The 26101-nt window shown below is 36.7% G+C and overlaps 2 protein-coding genes and 1 pseudogene across 3 annotated transcripts; 1 reads left to right on the forward strand and 2 right to left on the reverse strand.

The window, feature by feature from the left end:
• Positions 1-5700, reverse strand: LOC137733878 (TMV resistance protein N-like). The gene is made up of 6 exons (XM_088685192.1): positions 5585-5700; positions 5303-5360; positions 3656-4428; positions 1889-2984; positions 1487-1762; positions 1-1404 (listed from the first exon to the last, which is right to left on the reverse strand). The coding sequence occupies exons 3-6, from the start codon at positions 4363-4365 to the stop codon at positions 205-207; spliced, it is 3282 nt and encodes a 1093-aa protein (XP_088541318.1). The 5' UTR covers positions 4366-4428; positions 5303-5360; positions 5585-5700; the 3' UTR covers positions 1-204.
• A 6869-nt stretch (positions 5701-12569) lies between these two features.
• On the reverse strand, positions 12570-13323 carry LOC137708801 (ubiquitin-conjugating enzyme E2 28 pseudogene; annotated as a pseudogene).
• Positions 13324-20885: 7562 nt separating this feature from the next.
• LOC137725017 (zinc finger BED domain-containing protein RICESLEEPER 2-like) lies at positions 20886-25780 on the forward strand. 2 transcript variants are annotated; one of them, XR_015957319.1, is made up of 4 exons: positions 20886-21014; positions 23017-23121; positions 23221-23346; positions 25465-25528. XR_015957319.1 is itself a non-coding variant. In XM_088686900.1 (2 exons), the coding sequence occupies exons 1-2, from the start codon at positions 24387-24389 to the stop codon at positions 25524-25526; spliced, it is 1029 nt and encodes a 342-aa protein (XP_088543026.1). In that variant the 5' UTR covers position 24386; the 3' UTR covers positions 25527-25780. The 2 variants fall into 2 exon arrangements, 1 of the variants encoding a protein (XP_088543026.1); XM_088686900.1 differs by lacking the exons at positions 20886-21014; positions 23017-23121; positions 23221-23346 and adding an exon at positions 24386-25353 and having other exon boundaries at positions 25465-25780.
• The last annotated feature ends 321 nt before the right edge of the window (positions 25781-26101 follow it).

The raw sequence follows: 26101 nt of genomic DNA on the forward strand, positions 1-26101 counted from the left end.
GTAATAATATTTTCCCCCAACAAACCGTTGGACCCATTTATTTGGCTGCAGACAAGAAAAACACAATAATAAATAAGTTTCCTCGACATATGTGAACAACCTCTGTTGACCAAATTGCTGTAAAATTGAAAAAAAATTATCAAGCTGCTGCAAATGGCTATCAAGGAATTCAAGACCCTTCACAAATGCCAACACACCTTTTTCTCAAATAACCGCTTCTACATCTTCCTCGTACACTAAACACATCCCAATCCCAGATATCATCTCTTCCCGTATTGGTTTGTGCTTATGCTCAAATGAAAATTCAAGCTCGCTGATATTCTGCCACTCATTGCCAGTAAAGAATTCATGCCGTGGAAGGAAGAAGAACAAAAGGTGGTCTCTCCTTAAAAGATCTGTTCTCTGCTGGGCCATTAAACATGCTTTTCCATTGATGCTGAGTTTGAGGACATTTAAATAACGATGCATCCTCCCGAAGATCCCACACACCGCAAATCCCTTTAACTTCTGATCAGTAGACCACCCTGGATGTAGCTTGACGCTGATTGACAATCCCACACTTCTGTGAATGAAACACTCTGGAATTTCACTTCCAGGAACTACAAACAAGCATCCTAAACCAGGACGATGCGTACTCGTGCAAACTTGCACCTCCACCCGCTTGAAACAGTTAGCAAAAAGTTTAATCACGTCTACACGAGCTGATTCCAGTGCGTCGCAATTGTAAGCTTCAACACAGGATATTGTAGAAGGAAGCTCTGGGATTAATGTTTGAAGACTGTCGCAACTAGAGACACCAAGGTATTCAAGTTTGGAAAGTTGAAAAATACTCATGGGTAAGCTTGAAAGAGGATTTTCACTTAGATCCAAATACCTTAATGAGGAGAGGCAGCCGATATCATTTGGAATTCCTCCTTCCAAAAGATTGCAGTTACTTAGACTCAAGTGCGTTAAAGATTGCAAACCAGATAAAGAAGGCAACCGCAAATGTGCGCGACTTGGACTTCTTTTTTGATATCTGCCGAAATATAATTCCTTCATGTTTCTCAAAAGACCAATGGAAGAAGGTGGTTCAGTTATAGCAGTTTCACGCACATCAAGCCGTTCCAAACTCTCAACATGGCCCAAGCCTTCTGGCAACTTTTCAAGCCTCAAGCAAAAAGAAACATCAAGATCTTCCAGAGACTTTAAGCCAGATACACTTCTTGGAAGACGCGCAAGGTTTTGGCAACCACTCAAGTTCATAACCTTAAGTCTTTCAAGCGTCCCCACGGATTGGTCAACTTCGTACAGGTTGCAAAATTCAAGAATCAGACGCTCAAGATTTGGCATACCTCTGAAGTCGGGGGTTTCCACAAGATTTTGAGAGTTAGAAAGTTCAAGGGTTTTCAAATTGTATGAATGCTGTTATCAAGTGAAAACATAGCAAAATTAGCTTCGCATGATATTAATGTAGGTAATAAAAATCAATGAGTGAGAAAGGTACCTTTATTCCCTTCCAAAGATGTTCAAGGCGACTAAAGATCATGCGAAGTTCCACTAGATGCTCTGGACAGAAAGATGATGGCAAAGTTTTTAGAGGAAAGTTGTGCCATATAAGAAACCGCAAACTATTGGGAAGATATTCAAGCCCGTTAGAGAGGGTCGTATCATATAGCTTGAGGTATCTCAGTTTTTTCATCATCGAAAAGGATTTAGCATTCACTTGGACTGCTCCTTGCTCATCCGGGTCCATGATTATACATTCAATTGTTTCTGTTCCCTATTCAACATGAATATATTCTAAGTCATAACATAAGGAAAGCTGTAACTAGTATAACACCATGTTGTACATAAGACATAATAGCAACTAGCAATCAAATTTATCATTGTAATAAAAGCCTCTTACAGTATTTTCGCTCAGGACATGATTAATGTCATCTCTACACCACAACCTGCTACGCTTGCCTGGATCATCAGGAGATTCTCGACGAACAATTTCTTGACCCATTTCTTGGAGTAAATCATGCATCGATAGCTCACCGACTGAATTAATAGTTAAGAGAGATTTCTCAACAAGGACATCTATTCCAATATGTGCATTAAAACCGCTAGCTTCAAGTACCTCTCTTACTTGATCTTTCGCCTCTCCACTAAAGAAACAAGCGATGTCTAGAAAAATTTTCTTCTCATTGTCATCTAAACCGTCGTAACTTATTTTAAGTGTCTCAAAAACTTCTGAATTGCAAATTTTGCCTAGTTTATCCAACACACTTTTCCATGCTGTTAAATCTCTTCCGTGCAGAAAAGATCCCAAGACTTTAAGAGCTAGTGGAAGACCCTTGGCATAATTGGCCACACGATTTGACAAATGAACAAAACTTGGTTCAGGGCAATCTTTCTTAAAGGCATTCCAGCTAAAAAGTTGAAGAGAGTCATCGTTATTGAGTCCTTCAACCTCAAACCGTCTCTCCACTCCGTGTTTAAATAACAAATGCTCATCTCTTGTTGTAATGAGAACTCTGCTCCCCAATCCAAACCACTCTTGATTTCCAGCCAAATATTCTAATTGATGCAAATGGTTTACATCATCAAGAACTAAAAGAACCTTTTTGCCACGTAGACACCTGCGTATCATTGCTGCTCCTTCATGAACCTCCCATATGTCAATCTTTTCCATCCCGATTTTACAAAGAAGTTGCTTTTGCAGGTGAGGTAGACCACCTTTTTCGACATTAATTCTAACATCAGCTAGAAATATTTGGAACTCAAACTCATGAGAGATTCTCTCGTACACAACTCTTGCAATAGTTGTCTTACCAATACCGCCCATCCCCCATATCCCAATAAAGCAACCATGATTCACCGTTGCATCTAAACACAAATCAATAATTGGTTTCGACCTTGAATCGATTGCAACAAAGTCGCTCACATGAGATAATAATGTTGGGCGCAACTTTTTCCATACCACTTGAACAATATCTTTGACAAGCTTTGCTTCAGACCTATGGAAAATAATAGAGTTAGATATAGTAGATCCGAAATGTTTTCACTATTTTTTGCATTGAGTCAAGCCAAAACACAATAATCACACACCTAAATGTTGAAGAAAATTGATGTTCCATCATAAAACTAATGGGCAATATCAAGAGTAGCCCAACTTACTTATAAGAACATGCAAGGTTCCCCTCCCATCAATGCGAGATTCATTCTCAACACTCCCCCTCCTGTGTGACAAATTTTTAAGCCTAACACGTGAACAACACAATGGGGTAGCGTGGAGTGCGTGTGGTCATTTGACTTCACATTGGGACAACATGCTCTGATACCATAAAAAAAGTTGAGATTCCACCATAAACCAATTAGTAATATGGAGAGTAGCCTAACGTACTTATAAAACCATGCAAAGTCCCTCCTCCCATTAATGTGGAATTCATTCTCAACATATATGATGTGCATTGTATAAGTATTATCCAACTATAGATGGAATTCTTTTAATGGCATTTATAGCTATGTTCATTGTAATTTGTGATATATTTCTATTCCTCAAACAGAAGTCACACTATGAGTATGGGTGTGTGGTTCTATGGGTGTGTGTGGGTGTGTGGGTGTGGGTGCAGGTGCGCGCGCGCGTCGTTAAATAAGAACATGGTTGCGAGAAAAATCAAAACATTACCAGTCCTTTGAATCCCACCCAGAGAAATTTGCCACTTTCGCTAAAGCATATTTCCAACTCCGCACCTTCTTTTCGTCTACCCTGTCGTTTTCATGTTTATTGAAGGCTTCTGCAAAACATCCTGTTTGCTTTCTTACATTAGAGGGATCAACATTATAAAAAATTGGTAGCACTGCTTCTCTTGCTTCCATGCATTTAAGAATATGTAAAAGTTCGTCCAAGCACCATGATGACGTTGCATAACTTTCCGAGAGAACAATGAGTGCAAATCTTGATTCTTCAATTGCAGTAACAAGTCCGGGAGAAATAGATTCCCCTTTTTGAAGTTTAGGGTCATCCCTAAAAGTTATTATTCCATGACTTTCCAGTGCAGTGTATAAGTGGTCTGTGAATCCCTTTCTAGAGTCTTCACCTCTAAAACTCAAAAATACATCATATTTCCATTGAGGAGTTGAAGGGGAGAAAAATGCACAGGAAACTCTGAAACGCTTCCGAGTGTAATCACCTCTAAAACTTAAAAAGACTTCAGGTTTCCATGGAGGACTTGAATGGTGGGGATATGTGCAGGAAGCAGTGAAACCCTTGCGGGCGTCATCACCTCTAAAACTCCAGAAGACATCATATTTCCATTGTGGAGTTGAAGTAGGAAAAGGTATACAGGTTCCTCCCATTCTCATCGCCACAGTACTCCCGAAAGGATTCATCATCATTTTGAGACTTGGCTCTTGGATCTACAGTAGACGAGAAGTTCTTTCTGTTGTGTGGTTTCTCTACTGCATAGAAAACACAAAATATGAATGATACTTTACAAATACACTACAAAGCAACAAAACATCGGTTTTTTTCTCTCTTTTTATTGCTTTTTGTGTCTTGGCTTCATCTTGTAATACACTACAAAGACAACACACAGATACATTAATGTATAAATGTTAGCATTTTGGTTATTGCCAACTCTAAACTGCAAAGTATAAATATATGCTTTAAGAACATACATGATCATGTTAGACATTAGTGCCTCTTTAACAGTACGACATCAATAACGAAATTCATTAATTAGAAACAAAAGAGCAGAAAATAACTAGGATTTGGAAAAGTAAAGAAAAGTGTCATGTGAGAAAGATTTCGGGAGTTAATTATACTGACTGTTGAGGTACAACCACTGAACTAACTATGTTTTGTTGCCTAAAACAAATGGGTAGCAGTTGGATTCTTTGGAACTTAATGAGAGGCATAAAGACAGGAGGAACTTGGTTTCATATTGCAAGTCATCATATTTATAGTGCATTAGACAGCGTTTGAACAACTACGATACTGTTTGTTAACAATTCTGTTTTTAGTTTTTATTTTTGTTGGATATATAAGGGAAAATTGGAAGACATGAGGATTAAAGAGTGGTGTAACCTGAAAACTAGAAACTGAAATCAATTTTAAGTAGATGGAAAAGTCTGAAGTTCAGGCTTACTTCGTTGGATCAATCTCCTAGATCAATATATTTTCGTTCGGTTTTAATTCATATTGCTACCCCATGTTATCCTGAGTTCTATGCAATATAAATTGAACTTTTAAGGAGCTGTCAAGGTATTTGTTGAACCCGGAATTAGAGCAAGTGTGAGAATAGCAAACACTAGTGTGCTTGAATTTGTTTACCTTCTTCTTGTAAGGTGAATGTCCCCACTGGGCCTACTCCATAGAACTAGCTACCAACCTGCAAACGTAGCTCAAATTGAGTGAATCACGTTAAATGTAGTTTTCGTTTTCTCATTTTCGCCTTTGTACAATTTTGAATTCGTTCTATCTAGGCACTAAAAGAATACACTGACAGCAGTAAAATTAATTAGAGCAATATAGCAAAACATACAGCTATGGAAAAATTTGTAAGACAAATATGGAAAACCCCAAAAAATATATATAGTTAGGGACGAGCATAACCTCGTTTCTTGGCAATTTGAACAGGGGGAACTTTCAATTGCTTGCCCTTCGCTCTTCAGATATGAAAAATTAGCAGATGGTTAACAACCACTGAACTTAATTGTGCCAATTAAGATGCAGAAAAGACAGACGACCTTCTACTAAGATGCATTTTAATAACCTGCGGGGGAAGCTTCCTCTCAAGCTGCATGTTCCTGCCGACTTGAAATAATAATTATTTGAAAACATTGATAAGGTGTATTGAGGTTGTTGGGTTGAATTAAAAAAACAAAGAAAGACCTGCAATATTAATCAATATCTCTAGGAAGGAATCTGAGCCATCATAAACGACGTTGGAATATTTTAACCAAATAGAGTCGAGAGCTTCGCCTGCAACCGACTGCGTTGACTTTAGTGCTAACTATTCACTTGGAACTCCTCGCACGTAATGTCATTTCGTAATCCTCCTTAAAATTACACGTACCCAATTACTTGAACCTTTATTTTTCCTACTTGAACAAGAGTTGAGATACGTCCAACACTTCGACATTTTGACTTGGGAGTTTTTATTAACACTCTACAAAAGTTATCATGCACTTATTTGAACATATATGTACGTGCCCAGATGAGCTCACCTTTTGGCGGGGTGGGCGGTATTCAATTCAACATCCAAACAAGAGGCATTTTCATTCTCATAACCACTTAGCTTCTAGGCCAAGGCATCTTTCATCCCTTGTTAAAGTAAAGCGAGTGTGCTTCAAGTCAAGCCAGTGCACTTCAATACGTAGTTAATTAACAAGTCGGCTCACTCGAGGTCGAACACGTCTTAATCCACGTGAGCCCAATTCATTTTCTTACCACGTTCATGGTTCAAAGGAGTTTTACAAAGTTAACAAAATTAGCGCTTGTGATGAAGTAGGAATAGAGTTTTCAAAGCTCAAATCTTGAGCGTGAAATGTCGAGAAGATCGTAGCAAAAGTCAAAAGCATATTAATTCCAAATCAAGGCCGATGGAGGCAATCAAGGTAGAGAGGATTGTAATGGGTTTGAATGAAATTAGAACACTATAAATAGGACCCTCTAGGTCATTTGTTAGGTCATCTCCAATGGAAATAGTTAAAGCTCCAAAAGCAAAAAAATGGCATGATTCACTCAAAAACTCATCTCCAACCGATGGTTGAACTATAATTCTGTGGATCCTACCAGGCCATTATTTGGCCAAAGTGGCATCAGACTGGCCAAATGTAGCCCCCCTCTTAGCCTTTGGGGGCCGGGGAGGGGGGGGGAGGTCTAACTTCTCAGTTTTAATAATTGATTCAAATTTAACAACTAGATTACAAAATATCCAAAGATAATTTAATTAAATTAACCATTAAATTTGAAGTATAAACGTAAAACCAATAAATTGTGGAGAGGGCTATATTTAGCATATTCGGTTTGAGATGGTATATGAGTATGAGATGACTATTCATTTAAAAATAATGTTTTGTAGGACTATAATTCTAGACAAGACCATATTATGCCCTTTCAGTTGGAAATGACCTTAGGGTCCTGCTATTGCATTTGTTACCCATATATTTGTATTTAGAAGTGCCTCGTTCACATTATTTGGAGCTAAATTACTTTAGTTTTGTAATTTGTAAGGATTAGGATGTGTACTGGTAAAGGTGGAATGTAACATGTTCTTAACACATTCTTGACATTAAAGTCTTCCTATTCACATTGGCTTCACTTTTTTAATTAATTATTATTTTATTAATCCCACCTTTGGAGTTTTAGTCAAGTGAAAGCAAAAAGAAAGATGAGAAATTATTTTACAAAGTCTCTTTCCAGTTCGTGTGGTTTTGAGTAGAGGGAGATGAATTGGGGGCATTCTTGACTTTTTGATTAGACTAGAAAATATGTGCACGCATTGCTGCTAGACTTGAATGCACCAGGTTTAACTGAATGAATAAGGCACATTTAACCTGAATAAATTAAACATAATCATGAATGAACAGAGGGATAGATGAGTGAAGGGAATCGCTAAGATAAGCAGCTTGGTTTTTATATGCATTCAACATAGCTGATATGAAAAGACATTGTACAATTAACAGAACGAAGTTGAACGTTCTTGATTACAAAATATGTGGTTGCAAAAAATCCTCTGTTTCCATAAGAAACAGAAGCAACATACAGTTCACACATATATTGCCTTTGAAATTAAGATGGCAAAATATATGTCCTATAGGCTAGCCGCTTGTTTTAGCAGTTAACAAAAAACTTTAAAAGTGTTCCGTTTTTTTGTTTCAGTAGCTAAGCTTTCAAGCACTAATGTTCAAAGAAAAAAAATGCAGGACGCCTATTTTCGTAAGAAACAGAAGCAAGATGCAGTCCACACATATTTTGCCCATGCAGTTAAGGTGGCAAAATATATGGCCTTTAGGCCTAGCACCTATTTCAGCAGTTAACAAAAAATGAAAAAAAATGTTCCATTGTTTCAGCAAGTTTTCAAGCACATAGTAACTCCAAGAAAACAGAATGTTGGAAGATATAAAAACAATGCTAATTTCAAGCATAAACTATCTCTGAAAAATTAATACCTCAATTTTGTTTTCCCAATCTACACCATAAATATTATGTAAAATTGAACCATCCTTGACAACAAACCGAGGAAGCTCCTTGAAAAGATCTATGGTGTTGTAAAACACCCCAATAAGAAGAATAAAATAAGATGCCAAGAATTCATGAGCAGCTAATTATAAGCTAAAGGAAAGACGGTCTAGTGCCTAAGAACCAACGAAGTGAAACTTTGCTTGCTATATATGGAGATGCATGCTATAAGAAAGATTTATTCCCCCATGTAGTAGGCCGTTCTCTGTAATCTTAAGCTAACCCAAGTAGACTAATTATAATGATGCAAAATATATATAAATCTGACTGTTTTTTAAACTGGGATTCCAAAGAATCAATACCTTGTCATATAACTGTCTGTCTTCATCAATTACTGCAAGATCATCTTTCTAGCTATGCAACAAATCCAAATTGAGTACCATCGCATAATCTTGGGCTTACATTGTGGAAAACAGAAGCACTGCCATCGTTAAGAACAATCAACGTTACTTGCCAAAATCATTAGAGAGTGAACAATTAGGACCATTTTTTCTGTCCAGCCATTTTAGTTGGCCTAACTCTATGTAATTGCTTCTAATAACATAATATTCTGATTGATATGAAAAGCATAGTTCCTCTAAAAAGGCTGGAATCATTCATACCTGCCAAACCCAGAGTAATCTGGTTCAAGATGTGAGAGACCATTTATTTCTGTGTAATCATCAGAAGTCTTACTCATCTGCCTCCCAATCCCCTCCAATCCTCCAACAGATGTATAAATGAAACAATGAAAATATATGGGAACTCAAAACTCAAATGACCTTTCTTCTTGCATGAGAACTCAAATTCAAAACTCAAAATTAAGTCTCATAAAAAAGTATGAAGCCATCTTATTTTTTCACTACATAAACAAATCACAGATGTAACTGTACACCCAGATAAAAAATTATTCAAATTCAGATAAAATTCGCATGAGTCATCCAAAATCAGAATTATATTAACATTTTTCATCCCTGGTTTACATTCCTGTTTACAACTATATTACACTTCTAAACTTACTTGGTCATCACTTCAAAACTTCCGTCTTTTATTTTTCATGATATACATGTTTCTCTGTTACAATTTGGAAAAATAAAAGTTGTTAATGTAAATGAATAACAGTTTTAGTGAAGTGAGTGATTTTCCTAATTGCTAAAATAATTGAGTAAATTTATGTGATACTCAAATGCATTTAATAAGATTCATTAAAATAAAAATTGCACGCTACCTTTTATCGTCGGCAACGTTTTACAAACTTTATTTTGGTGCCAGCACGAACAGTCACAACCTTCGTAAATAACAATTGCCAAAAACCTGTCTAGATTCAAGATAAATCTTCAATGACAGTCATATGATAAAATCTGCCATTCTTCTAGTAGCATTCTTGCAATAAATAAAAAAGAAAAAGACAACCATTGAGTTGCTTTCCTTCCAAATTCAATTCATCCACCATACATAAAACAACTACTTGGAGGAAATCGAAAAAATCATAAATCATAAAATTTCCAGTGCATGCACCACGAAGCTCCATATACTGTTATATACCAGTCCCAAAATAAACTTATGCAGAAACTTGTTAACCCTAAAAATTACAAAGCCTATGCGGCGTGCAGGCCGAGTAACTAATAAGCTAACTACGTCCTTCGGTTGGATGCAGGGCGTGCAAACTCGTCGGCCAAGCTCGGCCAAGGAGTAAAATTTGTTGATGTTACGTTGAGCGCATTGCTGACTTCTTTATCTTGCAACTGCGGCCGAGGAAGGAACAAATCTTGGCCTTTGGATTCTCGAGCCTGAAGACAAGGCTACTAGTTCTGCGAAGTTCACAAATCGTCGGCGCCCGATTCAGTCACAGTGATTATATTCGTAAGAGTATAAGCACGTCGAATCGACACCAGACTATACGGACAAAGTATTCAAAGGTGATGTATGTCTTGATGGTGAATGTGGTTCGGCCATTACAATGTCGAACTCTGAAACTCACTTGTGAGTATCCAATCATAAAATCACTCGGCGTCCAGCACACCGAATGTCGTAACTCGTAACACCTTACTTCACCGAGAAGGCTAATAAGATGACCTCTGCCAATAAGGATTCGAAAACCCTTCTCGACCGAGACTTGGATAGGTAACCAGTCGGCCTCGACGCAGTGCTGTTTATCCAAACTGAAGGTGCTCCTTGATCGGCTGATTCTATGGCAACAGTGCTGTTTATCCAAAATGAAGGTGTTCGCCGGTTGCCTTCACAATGCTGTTTATCCAAACTGAAGATGTATCGGCGAGAAAAAGAAAATAAAAAATCTCAAGATGTTTGAGAGGTTTTGCGCAGGGCAATCGTGTGTTCAATTGAAGGTCCCGAATTGTTGCATGATGTCTTGTATTTATAGCACCAACTCCTTCTTGAGATCGAGTTAAAATCATATCTGGATTGGGACTTCTTGTTCCATTCCAACTTTGCTTCAACCAATCCTACCCCCATTAGGACTTTGAACTCACCCCTTTTTGAGGCTTTATTCATTGTTGGTCAAGAATCCTAATTGCACTAGGACTTCCTCGACCCCCTTTTCTTATCTGAGCTACTCCTTCTTGTGATAGGACTCGACCATCCTTACTGAATGGCCCAGAATCACCAGACAGCCTATAGTGTTTTGAAACGGTTTTGGGCCGAGCACAAATCTACCTCGGCCCAACAATATTATTTTGGGCCCAAACAAAACAATACACCATAAACTTTCTCAAAGATACAATGTCTGGCTTGTATACTACTCAGAAGACATAATCCATCGAAAATTAATCTGCAAGAAGGATAAAGAAAATTTACCTTAACAGCACCATTAAAAAGATGGGAATCCTGGAGATATTTTTGTTCAACTTGAATGGAAAATCAACAGAATTTCAAATTTCAAACAGTGAGCATTTTTCAAACCCAAAATTTGAATCATCACAAAACGAATTCGGTGCAACCATTATGCTCAAGGGAAATTTATTGTAACAAAATTCAAACAGATAGCAATTATGTCCGTGGATACCTATGACTTTTCTTATAACAACTTGATAGGTCCAATCCCAAATTCTGTCATTTTCCTAAAGATGTTCCAATTTCTCAAAATCTTAAATCCAACTACATTTCTCCATGATCAAATGGCCACACATGAGAACCAAAACAAAGCCTTGAAGGGGGGAAGAAGAAAGAAAAAAAAAAAAAAAAAAAAAAAAAAACAGAGGAAAGGTACTGTTCGGCTCCTGCAGTAATGATTTACCTAACAAAAGTTTCCATTTTGTTGGAGGTTTAGGAACTGGCAGCTGTAGAAAGCAATAGAATATGTCATTGGCAGTCAGTCAGATCTTATGCTTAAGAATCCATAGCAACTCCTAAATCAGTTACAGAAAAAAACCAGCAGTATTAACAACCTTTTTGCATACACTAACATTTTAGTCAACCAATTTACATGATAAGAACTGTAAATTGGCATCATGACAAAAGGAGATCAACAAAAATCTCGACAATTACCTGAAAATACCATTCTACTTCTTTTCAATTGTGAAGCACTCTGCATGTATTCACTATTAAATGCTTATATACATGATCAAACCTATCATAACAACATCGTTTGACAACCATCATAAAAAATACATCCAAAATTAAAATTAGTACTAAGAAACTAAAATAAAAGCAAGAAAAATAAAAATTGAAAATTGATAGGACTTACAAATGCCCATCTTTTCTTCCTTCCAGAAAACTCCAGAAACAATGAGATAAAGAGTTCCAAAAATAAGAAATATAAGCATTTTTCCAACTTACTGTGTCTCCTACCGAAAAAATGAAATATTAATGTTGCATAATAGAAGAGAAAACAACGGTAGATTTCTTTTATGCACTGCATTTTTCCAACTTACCCCAATATAACAGCATTCCACAGCATTATATTGTTATCCTGGAGCGCCCGGCTAATCCCTGCAGGCGGGTCCTGTTGCAACCTCTTGAAGTCTCTCATCCGCCTCTTCCTTGCATTAGTCGACGTCACTAATTTGCTACCACCCATATATCATGAACCCAATTTAATAAACCGTATTTTAAGATTAACTATGCATTGAGCAAAAATCAATTTCATTTTTTTTTCCAATGCCTGCCAAAACATCAAAACCCACATTTCTACACCAAATTGCACACAAAAAGATATTGAGGCAACTCATTAGCGCAAAATGAGGAATACCTACGTATGAAAAAGTTGTACTCTCCCACATTGAACTCGATAACCTTTTGGTAGACTATCTCATCAACAAATAGGAGGTATCAGTTCAACCATTAATTTATAAAGAAATAGAATTGAAGGAGGTCAACAATGTAATCCTTTTTTTTTTTTTTTTTTTTTTAGCAGTTCATTGGATTTCTATATTTCTCAATCTTTCAAGATACAACAAGAAATGGTAGATGAAAAATCAACACCAATTCCTTAGTCGATGGAATTAAAACGAACATTTTAAGTTTCTGTCTAGAAATCCGGAAGGAATAACATCATACCCTTCTTTTTTTATATGATTAAGGAAAGGATGAACAACGATCTGTTCTTCCTCAATTGAAACGCCCCGAACCTGTCCCCCTCCTCCCAAATACAAACTCTACATCTGGATGAAAAAACATCTTCAACCCATTGCATATTTCTGAGTCCAGCTACGTGCAGTGGATTCGTACTTGGCTCGATCAGTTTTGTACATGTGGGCAATCTCCGGCACGAGAGGGTCATCAGGATTTGGGTCAGTCAGCAATGAGCAGATTGAGAGCAATACCTTAGAGATAGGAAGTGCTGGGCTCCATTGCTCTTTTAGGATGTCAAGACAAATGCTTCCGTTGCTATTGATATTCGGGTGGAAGACCTTAGTCCTAAATACAACCTTAGGGGGCTTAAAAGGATAATCTGGAGGGAAATGAATGGTGACCAGGAAATCACCTCCTGCATATGGGCTATCAGGGGGTCCCATAATTGTTGCTTGCCAATGAAACATGTCTTCAGCCACAGGACCTGTGCTGCAAGAAGTTGGAGGATCCTTCTGCAAATCCTTGAGCTCTTTCAAGATGCGCTTCGACGCCATGACGAAACCGAACCACTCACAAATCACAACTCAAAACCTGCAATCCAGGGCCGCAAAATGTGATATCCCATCTCAAAATTATTATTTTATTTTATTCTTAACGTATTTCGAAGATTTGATTGGAACTAGTTATTTATTTCTTCAAATTTAAGAAAAACGAAATGAGGGATACTTTAGTCATTTCTAATTTTCTCGACCTTTTCGGTCAACTCTTGAATTGGTTAGGTAGAGTTCGATTCCATGAGCGTGTAGGCGTAAACAGCTCTTATTTCCGAATCCAAACGGAGAAGTTAAAGTCGTTTGAAGTTAGTGGCATTTTGATAATTTTACCAAAATGCTATAATTGGAGTGAAACCTCCAAAAAAGGAGGGGGGTTTTCAGAAAATGGAAAATGGGTGCTGCCTAACCCGTTTTAGGGAGAATTGGACCCATAAACCCACAAAACTTGACCCGCTTGTATCTTCTTCATCCGAGCTCTGTTTTGGATGATCTTGGTGTCCATGGAAAGCTCTTGACGAGCCCTACATCTCTGTGATGTTAGATTTCCCCATTTATTTTCCATCTTTGCAGTTCGAGGTCGCAAAGGCCACGACTTTTCCGGCGGTTTTATCATTTTTTCGGCGATTCCGGCAACGATTTCCTTCAAGTGAGGTATGAAACTTCATCTACTCTTCATAATCTTCAAGTGGGTATGCTTAGTTTGTGCTTTCGTATTCATTTTAGAGTTGGGTGTTTAGAACCCTAGAAATCCGGTTTTCTCCAGTGAAATTGGACGGTTTCCGGTTAGAATTTATCATTGACCTAGTTGTGAAAAGTGTTTCCCTTGTTGAGCTCTAGCTACCACGTAAATTTGAGCTCATCTAGTTAATGTTGAAAATTCGGGGTTTCTAAACCCTCTATCTTGAATTCCACCGCGTGTGGCGGTGCGTGGGATCGTTCACGAGTGTTGTCTAGGTTTCAAATACCTTCTAGTGACCATGTGAACCTATGTCTAGCTCAGTTTCCAAAGATTCAATTGTTTGGTGTGGTGATCAATTTGGACCGCCACTTGTTGTGTGATTGATGACAATCCGACCATTGGATCATAATGAAACTTTAGTATGTTATTCTCGAAGCATAATGTAGACTTTGGGCAGTTATGGATCATAAATCTGATTTGCGGATCGTTGTGGACCCCATCGTTGAACGAGAGTTGAATTATGGTCAACATGTCTCGGAACGTTCTAAATAATAAAATTAGTACTATGGGAGACTTAAGTGAAGTCTAGTGGGCCTACATTGGTTAGAGAGTGACTTGAACATATGTGATATGGTTATTACCTTGATTTCTTATATTGGTATCATCTGTGAATTTGACTTGGTCTTATAATGTGATTATATTGAAATGTGATTATATATATATATATATATATATATATTTAGCCATAGACCTATGTTTATTAAACATGATTTGGCTTGTGTACTGATGATGATCGTGATATGTGATTTGACATGCATATTCGAAAGGTGGTTGATTTACATAGATGGTATGATATGATGAAATGTGAGCAACTTAATATATGTGAATATGAAATGGTTTTATAATCATTTTTCCTATAAATTGTTAATTTTCATATTTAGCCAATGATATAGTTATATGAAGTGGGATTTGACGTGCATATTGGAAATATGGTTTGTTTTGTATGATTGGCTTGATTTGATGAGGTGAGGGCTAGTGGTGGACCGTTAACCCATTGTCATGGGGTTTGTTGCTTTGAAACATGTGTCAATGCTCGTTTCATTATTTCATTTCTTGTTTTGTTGAGCCTTTATAACTTGAGTAACTTGATTCATGTGTTGTTTCATTGATTGGTGGTTATGCAATGTACTCCGCGATTCCGTTGAGTGATGGTCCAGAATCGTATCCTGGTTTGGATTCCGTTGAGTGATGGTTCAGAATCCTTCCTACTCCACTCCACGATTCCGTTGAGTGATGGTCAGGAATCGTATCTTGGTTTGGGTTCCGTTGAGTGATGGTCCGGAATCCCTCTTACTCCACGATCCCGTTGAGTGATGGTCCGGGATTGTATCCACCTTAGTTCATTGAGTTTAGTTTGAGATGGTTGCAAAGGTGTAGGCTTTGGATGAACTGTGTCGCCCTAATTCTACTACTTCATTGTGTGTATGTGATTATGGGTGTGAGATGTTATGGTTGTTTGAAATGAACTTTTGGATGTCTGGGTGACTCCGTCGGAGTTTTCAAAAGTTTGGTATTGATTTCTTATGAAAGATTTATATTCAAGGTTTATAAATTATGATTGATGGCTGGTTTTATTATTGTATCACATGCTTATTTTATTGTCCCTCACCCGAGCCTCTCAGCTTATCTGAGTGCCTGATTTGCCAGTGAACCAATTCCATAATATTGCATTGACTTTACTATGACAGGGCTGGGTAGATTATGAGAAACCGCTTGATATTTTGGTTCCGTTGAGTGGTCCGGAACCCAATGTTGTTGGATTCCATTGAGTGGTCCGGAATCCTTGCTCTTGTTCATTCCGTAAGGTGATCTTAGAATCCTAAATTCGAGTAGATGGGAATTACCCATAATAGATATTGTGAAAATAAATTAGAATTATCATGTTATTATTCATAACCCAAGTTGGGAATTATGTAGAGTTCTTTAATTAAATTCGTGAAATGATATGTTATCTCACTGATTGATTAACATAATTAAATATTAATATTGTGCTTTGTGATTCCTTGATACGTTACAAGCTATGTATTGAGATATAATGTTGGAAGTATAGTGAATTGGTAAGATCAAGTGAAATGTGATTTGACTTGTGTATTGGAAATAGTTGTGACATGTGATTGAAATGCATATTGAATTGCTTGGGAGATGTGAGGTCTAGTAATTGACCGATAACCCATTGTGATGTGGAATTGTGCTCGATATTGCTTCGTTCATTGAGTTTTCGTGAATTGGGTAACTTGAATCATGTCTTGTTCCTTCAAGCCGTTGTTATGCTTCTTGGACTTCCGTTCAATTTAGTTGGGTGGTCTGGAATTGAATTCTGTTTGGATTCCGTTGAGTGATGGTTCGGAATCCCCTTTGGTGCCTTGGTCCGTTGGGTGGTCCAAAATCCCCTTTTTCAAAGAAGTAGTCTTCAACCGAATTGTGTTGCTCTAGCCTTGCATTTCGACATGTTGTATTTGTTATTGATGATGTGATGGTTGACATTATTGATTGATGTGATTATGGAATGACGTTCGATATGAGTATGGTTATCATGAGTATTTTAGTTGATTAATATTTCTAGTGAATAATGTGTACTTTGTTAATTCTTAAATATGTTACACACTATGAAATGCGATTTTATGTGGGAAACGTGAGGAATTATGTGATGGATGAAGTTGAAATGTCAATCGTCATGTGGGATTGTTATGTTGGTTATCATGGTTATTGTTATGAATAGACTTGTTGATAAATGTGGCTAGAGAATGGTATTGTGCTTCGTTGGTTCTTTGAAATGATATATGTTGTGAATTGCGTTATCATGTTGCGACATAATGATTTATATTTAGATGGAGGGGAACTCATGATTTTTAGGTGGGTTTGTTATGTAACCCTGAGTCGAGTAATTTCATGCTTGTCAAGTTCTATTGATTGATTGAGAAATGTTATGCCTTTCGACTTAATCGGACTGTGTTGTATGTCAATTATTGTGCATGACGAACTACGAATGGCTTGATCCCTGTCTAGGGTACGTAGGCAGTCTAACATGGAGGTTAGATGCAACCATAATGTATACGAAAAATAACTATGCGATTCGATTATTGAGTTATGCTTGCCCATATCCCAGAGGTGGGGTATGATAGATACGGATTTTTTGTGACATCAGGTGTCAATTCTGGACGTATGTCGGGATTGGGGCGTGACACAAAATCTGAGAGATCGGACGGAAATAGCGGCAGCAGAGGGAAACGGGTATGTAGCAGATCCGGAGCTTCGCCTCCCAAAGCTTTCGCTACCACCAATCGCTCGTTTCGATCGAGACCCCCCAATCTTTTGATAACTCATATAGTCCATTGATAGCTTCATATTGTCTTAAATCAATTCTTACATACAATTAACAATATAGGTTGTATATTTATATGTATAAGCCATCAAATTACCTATCAGCACCCCAAAAATAAACCTTTATGATGCCACTAAGAAGCTTAAACCCAAATCAAATGTCACTGTTGGACAAAAATAACTCAATATTTACTAATTGAATGTAGATATTGTATTGCATAATATGCCTACTTCATATAATTGCTAATAAAAGGCAAAATTGCTTATCTTTATGGAACATCAATTTTCCAGGTGTCTGATGCATCAAGAAAGGCCAAAGACAATTGCAAAGTAAAAATGTGAAGTACATGGCAGCGGTTCAGGGGAAGATATTGTAAGGTGCAAGGACTCAAGCATACAGGCCAATTTAAAAGTCATGTATAAAGTAAATCATACGCTCGTGCGCTCATTAAAACAACATTAAGTGGCATCTCACTATATTTATGAGTTTTCTATGATGAACAATCGAACGCAAGAGATTAAAGCAGCAACAATCTACCATTAGATAAGACCAGTAACATTCTACCATTAGAATGGCTTACAATATACAATCTTTTGTGATTTTACTACTTGTACAACATGAACAAACCGGCATCAAATCACTTACCTCAACCCAACAAAAATCACAACTCAACAAATCACTTGCCCCAAAAAATCGCAAAGAACAAACCTGCATCAACAGGCAAAGCAAAAAATTATAATAAATCAACAATTGTCAAATAGAAAAGAGAATGTATTTAAGGTTGAAAAAGAGCAGGCTTAACATTTTGTCCTGGTAATTATATTCCAACTCTTCCATGTATAGCAATTATATTATAACACTTCCAAATAAGCATTTTTTTTTTTAATCAACACTTCTCAACATCCACTGGAACATCCAGAACACCATCATCACAACTCCTACATTTCTAAATGGTTTTGTCCTATTTTAATTCACTCCATATCCTTTAAACATAATATGATATGAAATAAAAAATTAATATGGAACAAAAATCTATACTACATCATGAAAGTGCAAACACATGTTAAAGCTATGCAATGCACTATACTATCCATTATGCACACCTTTGTTATCCATGTATCACATTCACATGCCTTTTCATTAAATACTCAAATCAATGCAAACAAAATTAGTTTAGATACTTCTTCAACAATGTTACTAATAAATACTTGTTATCAAGAAGGAAACTAAAACGTAAAGTTGTAATCTCACTAAAACTAATAAGTCGCAATGAACCCCCTTTGCAAAATAGCTCATGAACACGATCAAGCACCTGACACCTTAAGGTCGTTAAAGTCCAAAAAATTCTTTTTCATCAACACCACTCTAGTCCATATGCTTGGCACCACGTTGCCAAACTCAGATGCTTGATCTTCCTCCAAATGCTCTATTACCTATGATTTCCAATCAGAGTAAGCAATATTATAGACCAATTATAGTACAATGGGGGCACTTGATTTTTATGAAAACAGGAATATTTACAGGTTTTGTGTGGCAAAACTTTATAAAGACGGGTTTGAAAGAAAAATATGTTAGAAATTACCTCTAACCAAGTGCCAATATCAAATGCATTCAATCGGGAATCAAAATTTGTAATTGAACCATCACAAAGAATTGCAGATTTCATGGCTGATGTACTGGCATCTAAATTTGAGTCAAACTTGGAATGAAGTATCTGGAATATTAACAGAAATTAAGATTCATGGCTAAGGTAAATATTTAACTAAACAAACTTTATGGCAAAACAAACAAAGAACAATATCTTAAATCAGCACACTTATACATAAGGAAGAAACAGTTCTATTTTGTTTCTTGTACCCACCATAACCTAGCACCACACGGATAAGGTTCATCCAAACAAATGCTCCTTTAAAATTAGATAAAACCACTACTAATGCTCCCAACCATAAATTAGAACAAACTCTTAGTCTTAAAAAAAAAGTGTATCACATGTCTACTGGCAAGGCAAGATGTCACCCACTAGGTTTTTTGGTGATAAAATCACCAGCAACTAACTATATGTATATGACCTGGAATACCTATCAACAAAATTTAATTAAAATCTTCACTTGGGTAATTGAAAAGAGAAGATTAAAATACCCCAAGAATACTAATTAACACCGTAATTACATCAGGAAAAACCCAAGTTTTAAAAACCTAAACACTATAATTATATTGGGAAAAATCCTATATCCTTCATTGCAACAAACCCCAAAACCCAATTACTGTTCTGGGTGGCATACACAGATTTTTATTATAAGAAAAAAGTAACCCCAATCCCAAATTAAGCAGAGAAATCAGTTTATAATCCCTAAATACTGGAAAGAAGGAATCTTTGAAAGGGAAGCTTCCGGGTGGCATACAGAGATTTTTATTATAAGAAAAATGTAACCCTAATCCCATATTAAGTAGAGAAATCACTTCATAATCCCTAAATACTGGAAAGAAGGAATTTTTGAAAGGGAAGCTCACCTACAATCATAAGGCATGAGCACAGACGGCTTCGGAGGCTGCAAACAAATGCCCAAAGAACGAAAAACCAGGGTCTCCTGAAACTGAAAGCAAAACTAAATTAAACCACCACATGTAGAATCCCAGGCTACAAACTGGCATGGTTATGGTTCATCTGCTGCCACATTGACATGGTTCATCTACTGCCACAACAATCGCAGTACCAGTTTCCATTGGTAGAATTATAGTAACAGTATACAGAAACAAAGAAATTATCTTTGCATCTTGCATATCAACTGTCATAAAATGCATCAACCAATCAACTAACAAATAAAAAACAAAGATAAAAAAACGAATGCTTTCCATTCAACAGAAAAAGTCTACATAAAGATAAATTGGAATGATAAACATACAAAATTTCACTTTTCACTTCACAGAATTTGTTTGAAATCACTAATTACCATTAGAACAACTTCATAATGAAAAAACATTACACTAAAATTTTAGAAATTGTTACTTACCAATCTTCAGAAGCATCTTTATGATTTCTAAAAATTTTTCCAAAAAAAGTAGAAAGATGAATACAAACCTCCTCGGATGGATATAGGGGTGGGTTCGAAAAACCGAAAACCGAAAAAAACCGTACCGAAAACCGAACCGAGGCTGAAAAAACCGAACTGAAAAAAAAAACCTAACCGAAAGTGTAAAACCGGACCGAACCGAATCTGGTTCAGTTCGGTTCGGTTTCTGAGGTTCGAAAACCAGACCAGACCGAGCCGAACCGAAGTAAGGCAAAACGACGTCGTTTTATATTTAATTATAAATTAATAATTTTTTTATCTTGAACGGCGTCGTTTTTTCACTCACTCTCGTCTTCAGTCTTCAGTTCAGTCTGAAAGTGAAACCCTAAACACTCCGCCGGCCTTCCCTTTCCCTTATCCTCCTCTGCAGCACTCTCACTCTGGACCATCTCCTTCCTAACTCCGCCGCTCTTCCGCTTTGTCTTCTTCCTTCCCTGCGACCTGCTGCAGTGCTGCGACCTGACTCACACATCGACGCCGTCTTACTCTCTATCAGTCTCTCACCCCCGTGACCTGTGATCAGTAACCCGCGCGCGACCCACGACTTCTTCTCGCCGTTTCTAGTCTCCAGTCTTGACCCACAAATTCCCTCATTTGCAAGGTTAGTCTCTCACCCAGTCACCCTATTGTGTGCAGATTTTTTTTTCTCGATTTCATTGGTTATAATCTGTAGACATTTCTATTGGGTGCTATATTGCTATAACCATTGTTTTAATTTTGGTTTATAAACATTATTCAAACATTGTGTAACCTTATTCAGACATTTGTAATTTTGGTTATAAACATTGGTTTTGAATCTTCTGATTAGATAAACTCATGAGACATAGCAGATTCAATTTCCTGTATCAACATTTTTGCCTTTTCTGCATAACCCTGCATCACATAATCACACACCTGGTAAGATTCTTAGTTGGCAAGCCAAGGATAAGCACAAAGTTGTAATTTACAACCACTCAAAAAACTATAACCTTCAAATTATGATGCCCAGTCTCGTAACAGGGCACCACATCAAAACTCAGCAACTCATTGATAATTTGATATAATCCAAGTGAACTTTCTCGATATTGTTACCACTACGAGATGACCAAGTTTCAAGTTTAGATAGACAATCTCTTACACCTTCAGCCCACATCTGAAATCTGATCAAATTCTTGGTTGTTTCCCGCACCTATATTTCAATGTGAAAGTAGATGAGCATAATGTCTGTTAGGTAGAATTTCAGAACGTAATAGAAGATAAAAAGCAGTTAAAACTCACAGGATTCATATATATAAAAAAAGGGGGAGAATTAAAGAAATTGCTGGGGTTGAACGGCTTTGGATTGGCTCTCTTGGGATGTGCTAACTGCTTTAATTTTTGCTCTGGAGAAACTGATGAGGGGCTTGGAAGGTCTGAGAGAAACTGATGAGGGGCTCTCTTGGGATGTGCTAACTGCTTTAATTTTGGTTTTGTATTGTTTGGTTTGAATTTTGAATTTTGAGTTTGTTGTTTTTGTTATTGTACCATATATGGAGGAATCATTTGTATTGAAATTTGGCATGGTGAGAACCTTAACTACATGTAGTATATATTCTTTTTGCTTCTACATGTTTTAGAACTTGTTATGGTGATAACTCAAAATCGTGTTTATATCTTTGCTTTAGGTATTTAATTGTCTTGGTATCTTCATTGAAGATAGATCGATAGCTACCTAGCTATCTTATAGGTAATTAAATGAAGATGTTAAGTAAATATTTTTCATAGAAATAGCCTCTACAATTCAACAAAAAAAAAAAGGAAAAAAAAAAAAAGAAGAAAAGGCAGTGTTTTAAACATCAACATCATAAGGTAAATGATTAGTATATAATTAAGAATTTTTCAATTTAATTCCATATTTACCATAAAGGGAAGAAAAGCCATAAAACTAAGTGGGTTTCTTATTGATTGATATTCATGATGGAGTACTTGAAAATGTATATGTGTTATTTGTTGGTGAATTCTTGAAATGGAAACAAAACAATAATCTGTGTTGGATACAAATTTCTCACAGCATGTTCACACATGCATGCAGTTTCTTTTGCCTATAAATTGAAAACTTGATAGTGATATATAACAAGTTATATACTGAATTGCAGACTTGTATTGTATCATTGTATGGGGTTTAGGTTGGTTTGCAGCATCATGTGTGGTGGATTAGCATGGACTACAGGACTAGAAGTGGTTTGCAGCATCATGTGTGGTGGATTACCTTATCTGATCGAAATTTAAGTTGGGTTAGGGTGGACTAGCATGGACTACAGGACTAGAAGTCTAGACCCCAATTAAAATTGAAATTCACATTCTAACCCAGCAAAAATAAAAAACGCCTCTAAACATTTCAAATATTATGGTTTTTTAGTTTGTTTGTTGCTTTGAATCAAAAGCAAGAAATTTCAAATATTTGATTGGATAGGAATACCTCTAAATTTTTGCCCCCATTTTTTTGTGGGGGGTGGGGGCGCATTTTTGTGTGGGAGTTGTCTCTATATTTGCATGTGCATTGTACCTTCGGTTTATTATGTGCATTCATAGCTTTTGCATGTGCATCGTACCTTTGCTTATTATATGTTTTGTATCTTAATTAGATGAAGTCAAGTGCATCAAAGGCCTTGAGCTCAAGCTCAAACTCAATGAGATCATCAAATAGCTCCCGTGAAAAAATAAACTCATCTACTTCTACTCCATCGCAAGTAAGTTGTCATCTCTAATTCTCTATACTTTCTCTATGGTTCTTATGTCTCAATTTATTTAATAATTAATTTTAATGATTCTTACTCTTATTTATGAAGGACATTGTTGGTGAATCAACTCCACATCAAGCCCCCATGGTGGCAACTCAACAAACTCCTCTTACTCATGGTGGATCCACAAATTTATTCGATGCAACTCCAAAACAAGGTGGCTCAAGTGATCAAGTAAGTAAAGAAGACACTCTCTTGGATTCACTAAAAAGTCATTCAAGATCTACAATTTGGGAGCATTTTGATAGGATAATTGAGGGAGGTAGAGTTAAAGGGGTGTGCAAGTATTGCAACAAATCGTATATGGCCGACACAGATAAAAATGGAACAACTAGCATAAGAAATCACTTAGCTAGATGTAGGAGCTATGGTCCTAATAAGGAAATATTTGCCGCAAATAGGCAAAAGATCTTAACCTTTGTCGGCACAAAAGATAAGTTAGAAGCTATTGGTTTTTCTCAAGTGGAAGTTACTAAGGCTTGTGTTGAGATGATAATTATAGACGAGTTACCTTTTTCTTTCGTCGAGGGAGAGGGTTTTCGTCATTTTTGCATGTATGCATGTCCTTTGTGGAGAATACCTAGTCGTAAGACAATAGCTAAAGATGTACTTGGCTTGTTTTACTCCGAAAAGGAGAAATTGAAAAGTCAGTTGAAAACATTTAGGGTGTGTCTAACAACGGATACATGGACTTCTATTCAACAAATAAATTACATGGTTCTCACCGCTCATTTTATTGATGATGATTGGACGTTACAGAAAAAGATTTTGAACTTTTGTGTCATTCCAAATCATAAAGGAGAATCCATTGCTCAACTTTTGGAGGAGTGTTTGGTGGAGTGGGGCATAGAGAAGGTGTTAACTATTATGGTTGACAATGCTTCGACAAATGATTCCGGCTTAAGGGATTTGGTGCACCGAATAAGTGGGTGGGGGATTCCTAATGCACTTTTGCATGATGGAAAGTATTTGTACATGAGGTGTGTTGCTCATATCCTTAATTTGGTGGTGAATGATGGGATAAAGATGTTGAATACCGCCATACAAAGCATTCGTAATGCGGTTAGGTATGTAAGATATTCCCCTCAAAGGTTGGAGAGCTTTAAAGGTGTGTTGAGAAGGTGAGAATAGAAAGCAAAGGGCTTGTGATTTTAGATGTGCCTACTAGGTGGAATTCCACATTTTTAATGTTAGAATCGACTTTGAAGTTCAAGATGGCTTTTGATAGGTTGAAAGTAGATGATGGTCATTACCTTCCTTACTTTACTAAAGAAAATCATGATAATATAAGGGAGGGGCCACCTTCGACTCATGATTGGAGTGAGGCGGGAATATTTGCATCCTTTTTGAGACCTTTCTATGAAGTCACTTTAAAAGTGTGTTGTTCTAATACTCCAACAATTCATACTACTTTTGGTGATTTGTTTAAGATCAAAAGTCTCCTTCTTGAAAACAAAGATAATGAATTCTTGTCTATGATCTCCATGTTGATGCAAGAAAAATATGACAAATATTGGGGTTCAATTGATGATATGAATCAATATGTTTTTATTGCACTTGTGCTTGATCCTCGTCATAAATTGGAGAAGGTGGTTGATTATTATGAGATACTATATGGCGAGGATGAGGAAAAAGTTGAAATTGCAACCAATGCGGTGAAAAATTTGTTGTTTGATCTTTACAAGATTCAAGAAGAGTTGTCTTTTGATACACAACAAAGCACAAGTAGTGTTGGTAGTTCTCAATCAGCAACTACAAGTGGAGATCCTTTATCAAGCATGACAGAGATTGAAAGAAAGTTGAAAGAGAAAAGTGAAATGAGAAAAGCAAAGAGAGTCCGTATTGTGCACAATGATTTGGATATGTATCTTTCGGATCCTAATGAAGGGGAAGAAGAGGCAAACTTTGATATCTTGAATTGGTGGAGGGTGAATGGGTTTTCTAAGTATCCTATTTTGGCACGAGTTGCAAAAGAGATTTTAGCTATTCCCGTATCAACCATTGCTTCGGAATCCTCCTTTAGCACAAGTGGACGAATAATTGATCCATATCGTAGTTCTTTGAGTCCAAAAATGGTGGAAGCTTTGATTTGTACACAAAATTGGCTTAGGTCAATTCATGTAGCATTACATCATGAGCCAACCATTGAGGAGATTGAATTTTGTGAAGAAGTTGAGAAAGGTAATTTTACTTATTGCATTTGGTTTTGTTAGACTATTTTAATTACATGCTAAGTCGCATGCTTTCTTTACATCATGTTGACATGTTGTTTCATTTTTTATTTGTATGTAGAAATGGCAAGTGGAAACTCAAACAAAGGTGCTATGTTGCCTCCTAGGCCGCCTAAGCGTTGAGCTGGAGGACTTAGAAGATTTTATTTATGCCAAGACATGAAATGATGAAACCTTGAAGGTTTATTTGACTTGTGTGATGTTTATTTTAAATTTGGACTTTTTGAAGACTTAAACTTTGATGTTTATTGAAGTTTGGACTTTGGACATTGGAAGACTTGATTGATGATTCTAGTTGGAACTTAGAAGACTTAAACTTTGGATTCTCATTGTGGTTTTGTTGTTGAATATGGTCTCTAAGGTTATGATAGTAGTACCACTTCTCAAATGGCATATCTTTCCTTTTATGTCAAATGTAGATGTGTAAAATTGATTTCAAACTTGTAGGTTTTCATGTGGATGACTCTGAAGAAGTGACTTTGAATGTGAACTTTCATATTTCCATTTTTTTTTTTTTTATAATTTTAGAGGGAAAAAAAAACCGAAACTGAACCGAGAAAAACCGAACCGAAAAAAAAACCGAACCGAGAAAAAACAAAATAAAATTGAACCAAACCGAACCGAACCGAATTTTTGGTTCTGTTTCGGTTTTGAGAAAAAACCGAACTGATGAGAACCGAACCCAGCCCTAGATGGAT

The sequence above is a fragment of the Pyrus communis genome, chromosome 15 (assembly GCF_041283825.1).
Source record: "Pyrus communis isolate YQ-2024b chromosome 15, ASM4128382v1, whole genome shotgun sequence".
In the NCBI taxonomy this organism is placed as follows: domain Eukaryota; kingdom Viridiplantae; phylum Streptophyta; class Magnoliopsida; order Rosales; family Rosaceae; genus Pyrus; species Pyrus communis.

Coding starts and splice junctions, on each gene's coding strand:
- LOC137733878 (XM_088685192.1), bottom strand. CDS start 4,365: ATGATGATGAATCCTTTCGGGAGTACTGTGGCGATGAGAATGGGAGGA. Junction 1,763..1,888: donor ATGTCCTGAGCGAAAATACT/GTAAGAGGCTTT, acceptor CATGTTGAATAG/GGAACAGAAACAATTGAATG. Junction 1,405..1,486: donor ATCTTTGGAAGGGAATAAAG/GTACCTTTCTCA, acceptor ACTTGATAACAG/CATTCATACAATTTGAAAAC.
- LOC137725017 (XM_088686900.1), top strand. CDS start 24,387: ATGGCTTTTGATAGGTTGAAAGTAGATGATGGTCATTACCTTCCTTAC. Junction 25,354..25,464: donor TTGTGAAGAAGTTGAGAAAG/GTAATTTTACTT, acceptor ATTTGTATGTAG/AAATGGCAAGTGGAAACTCA.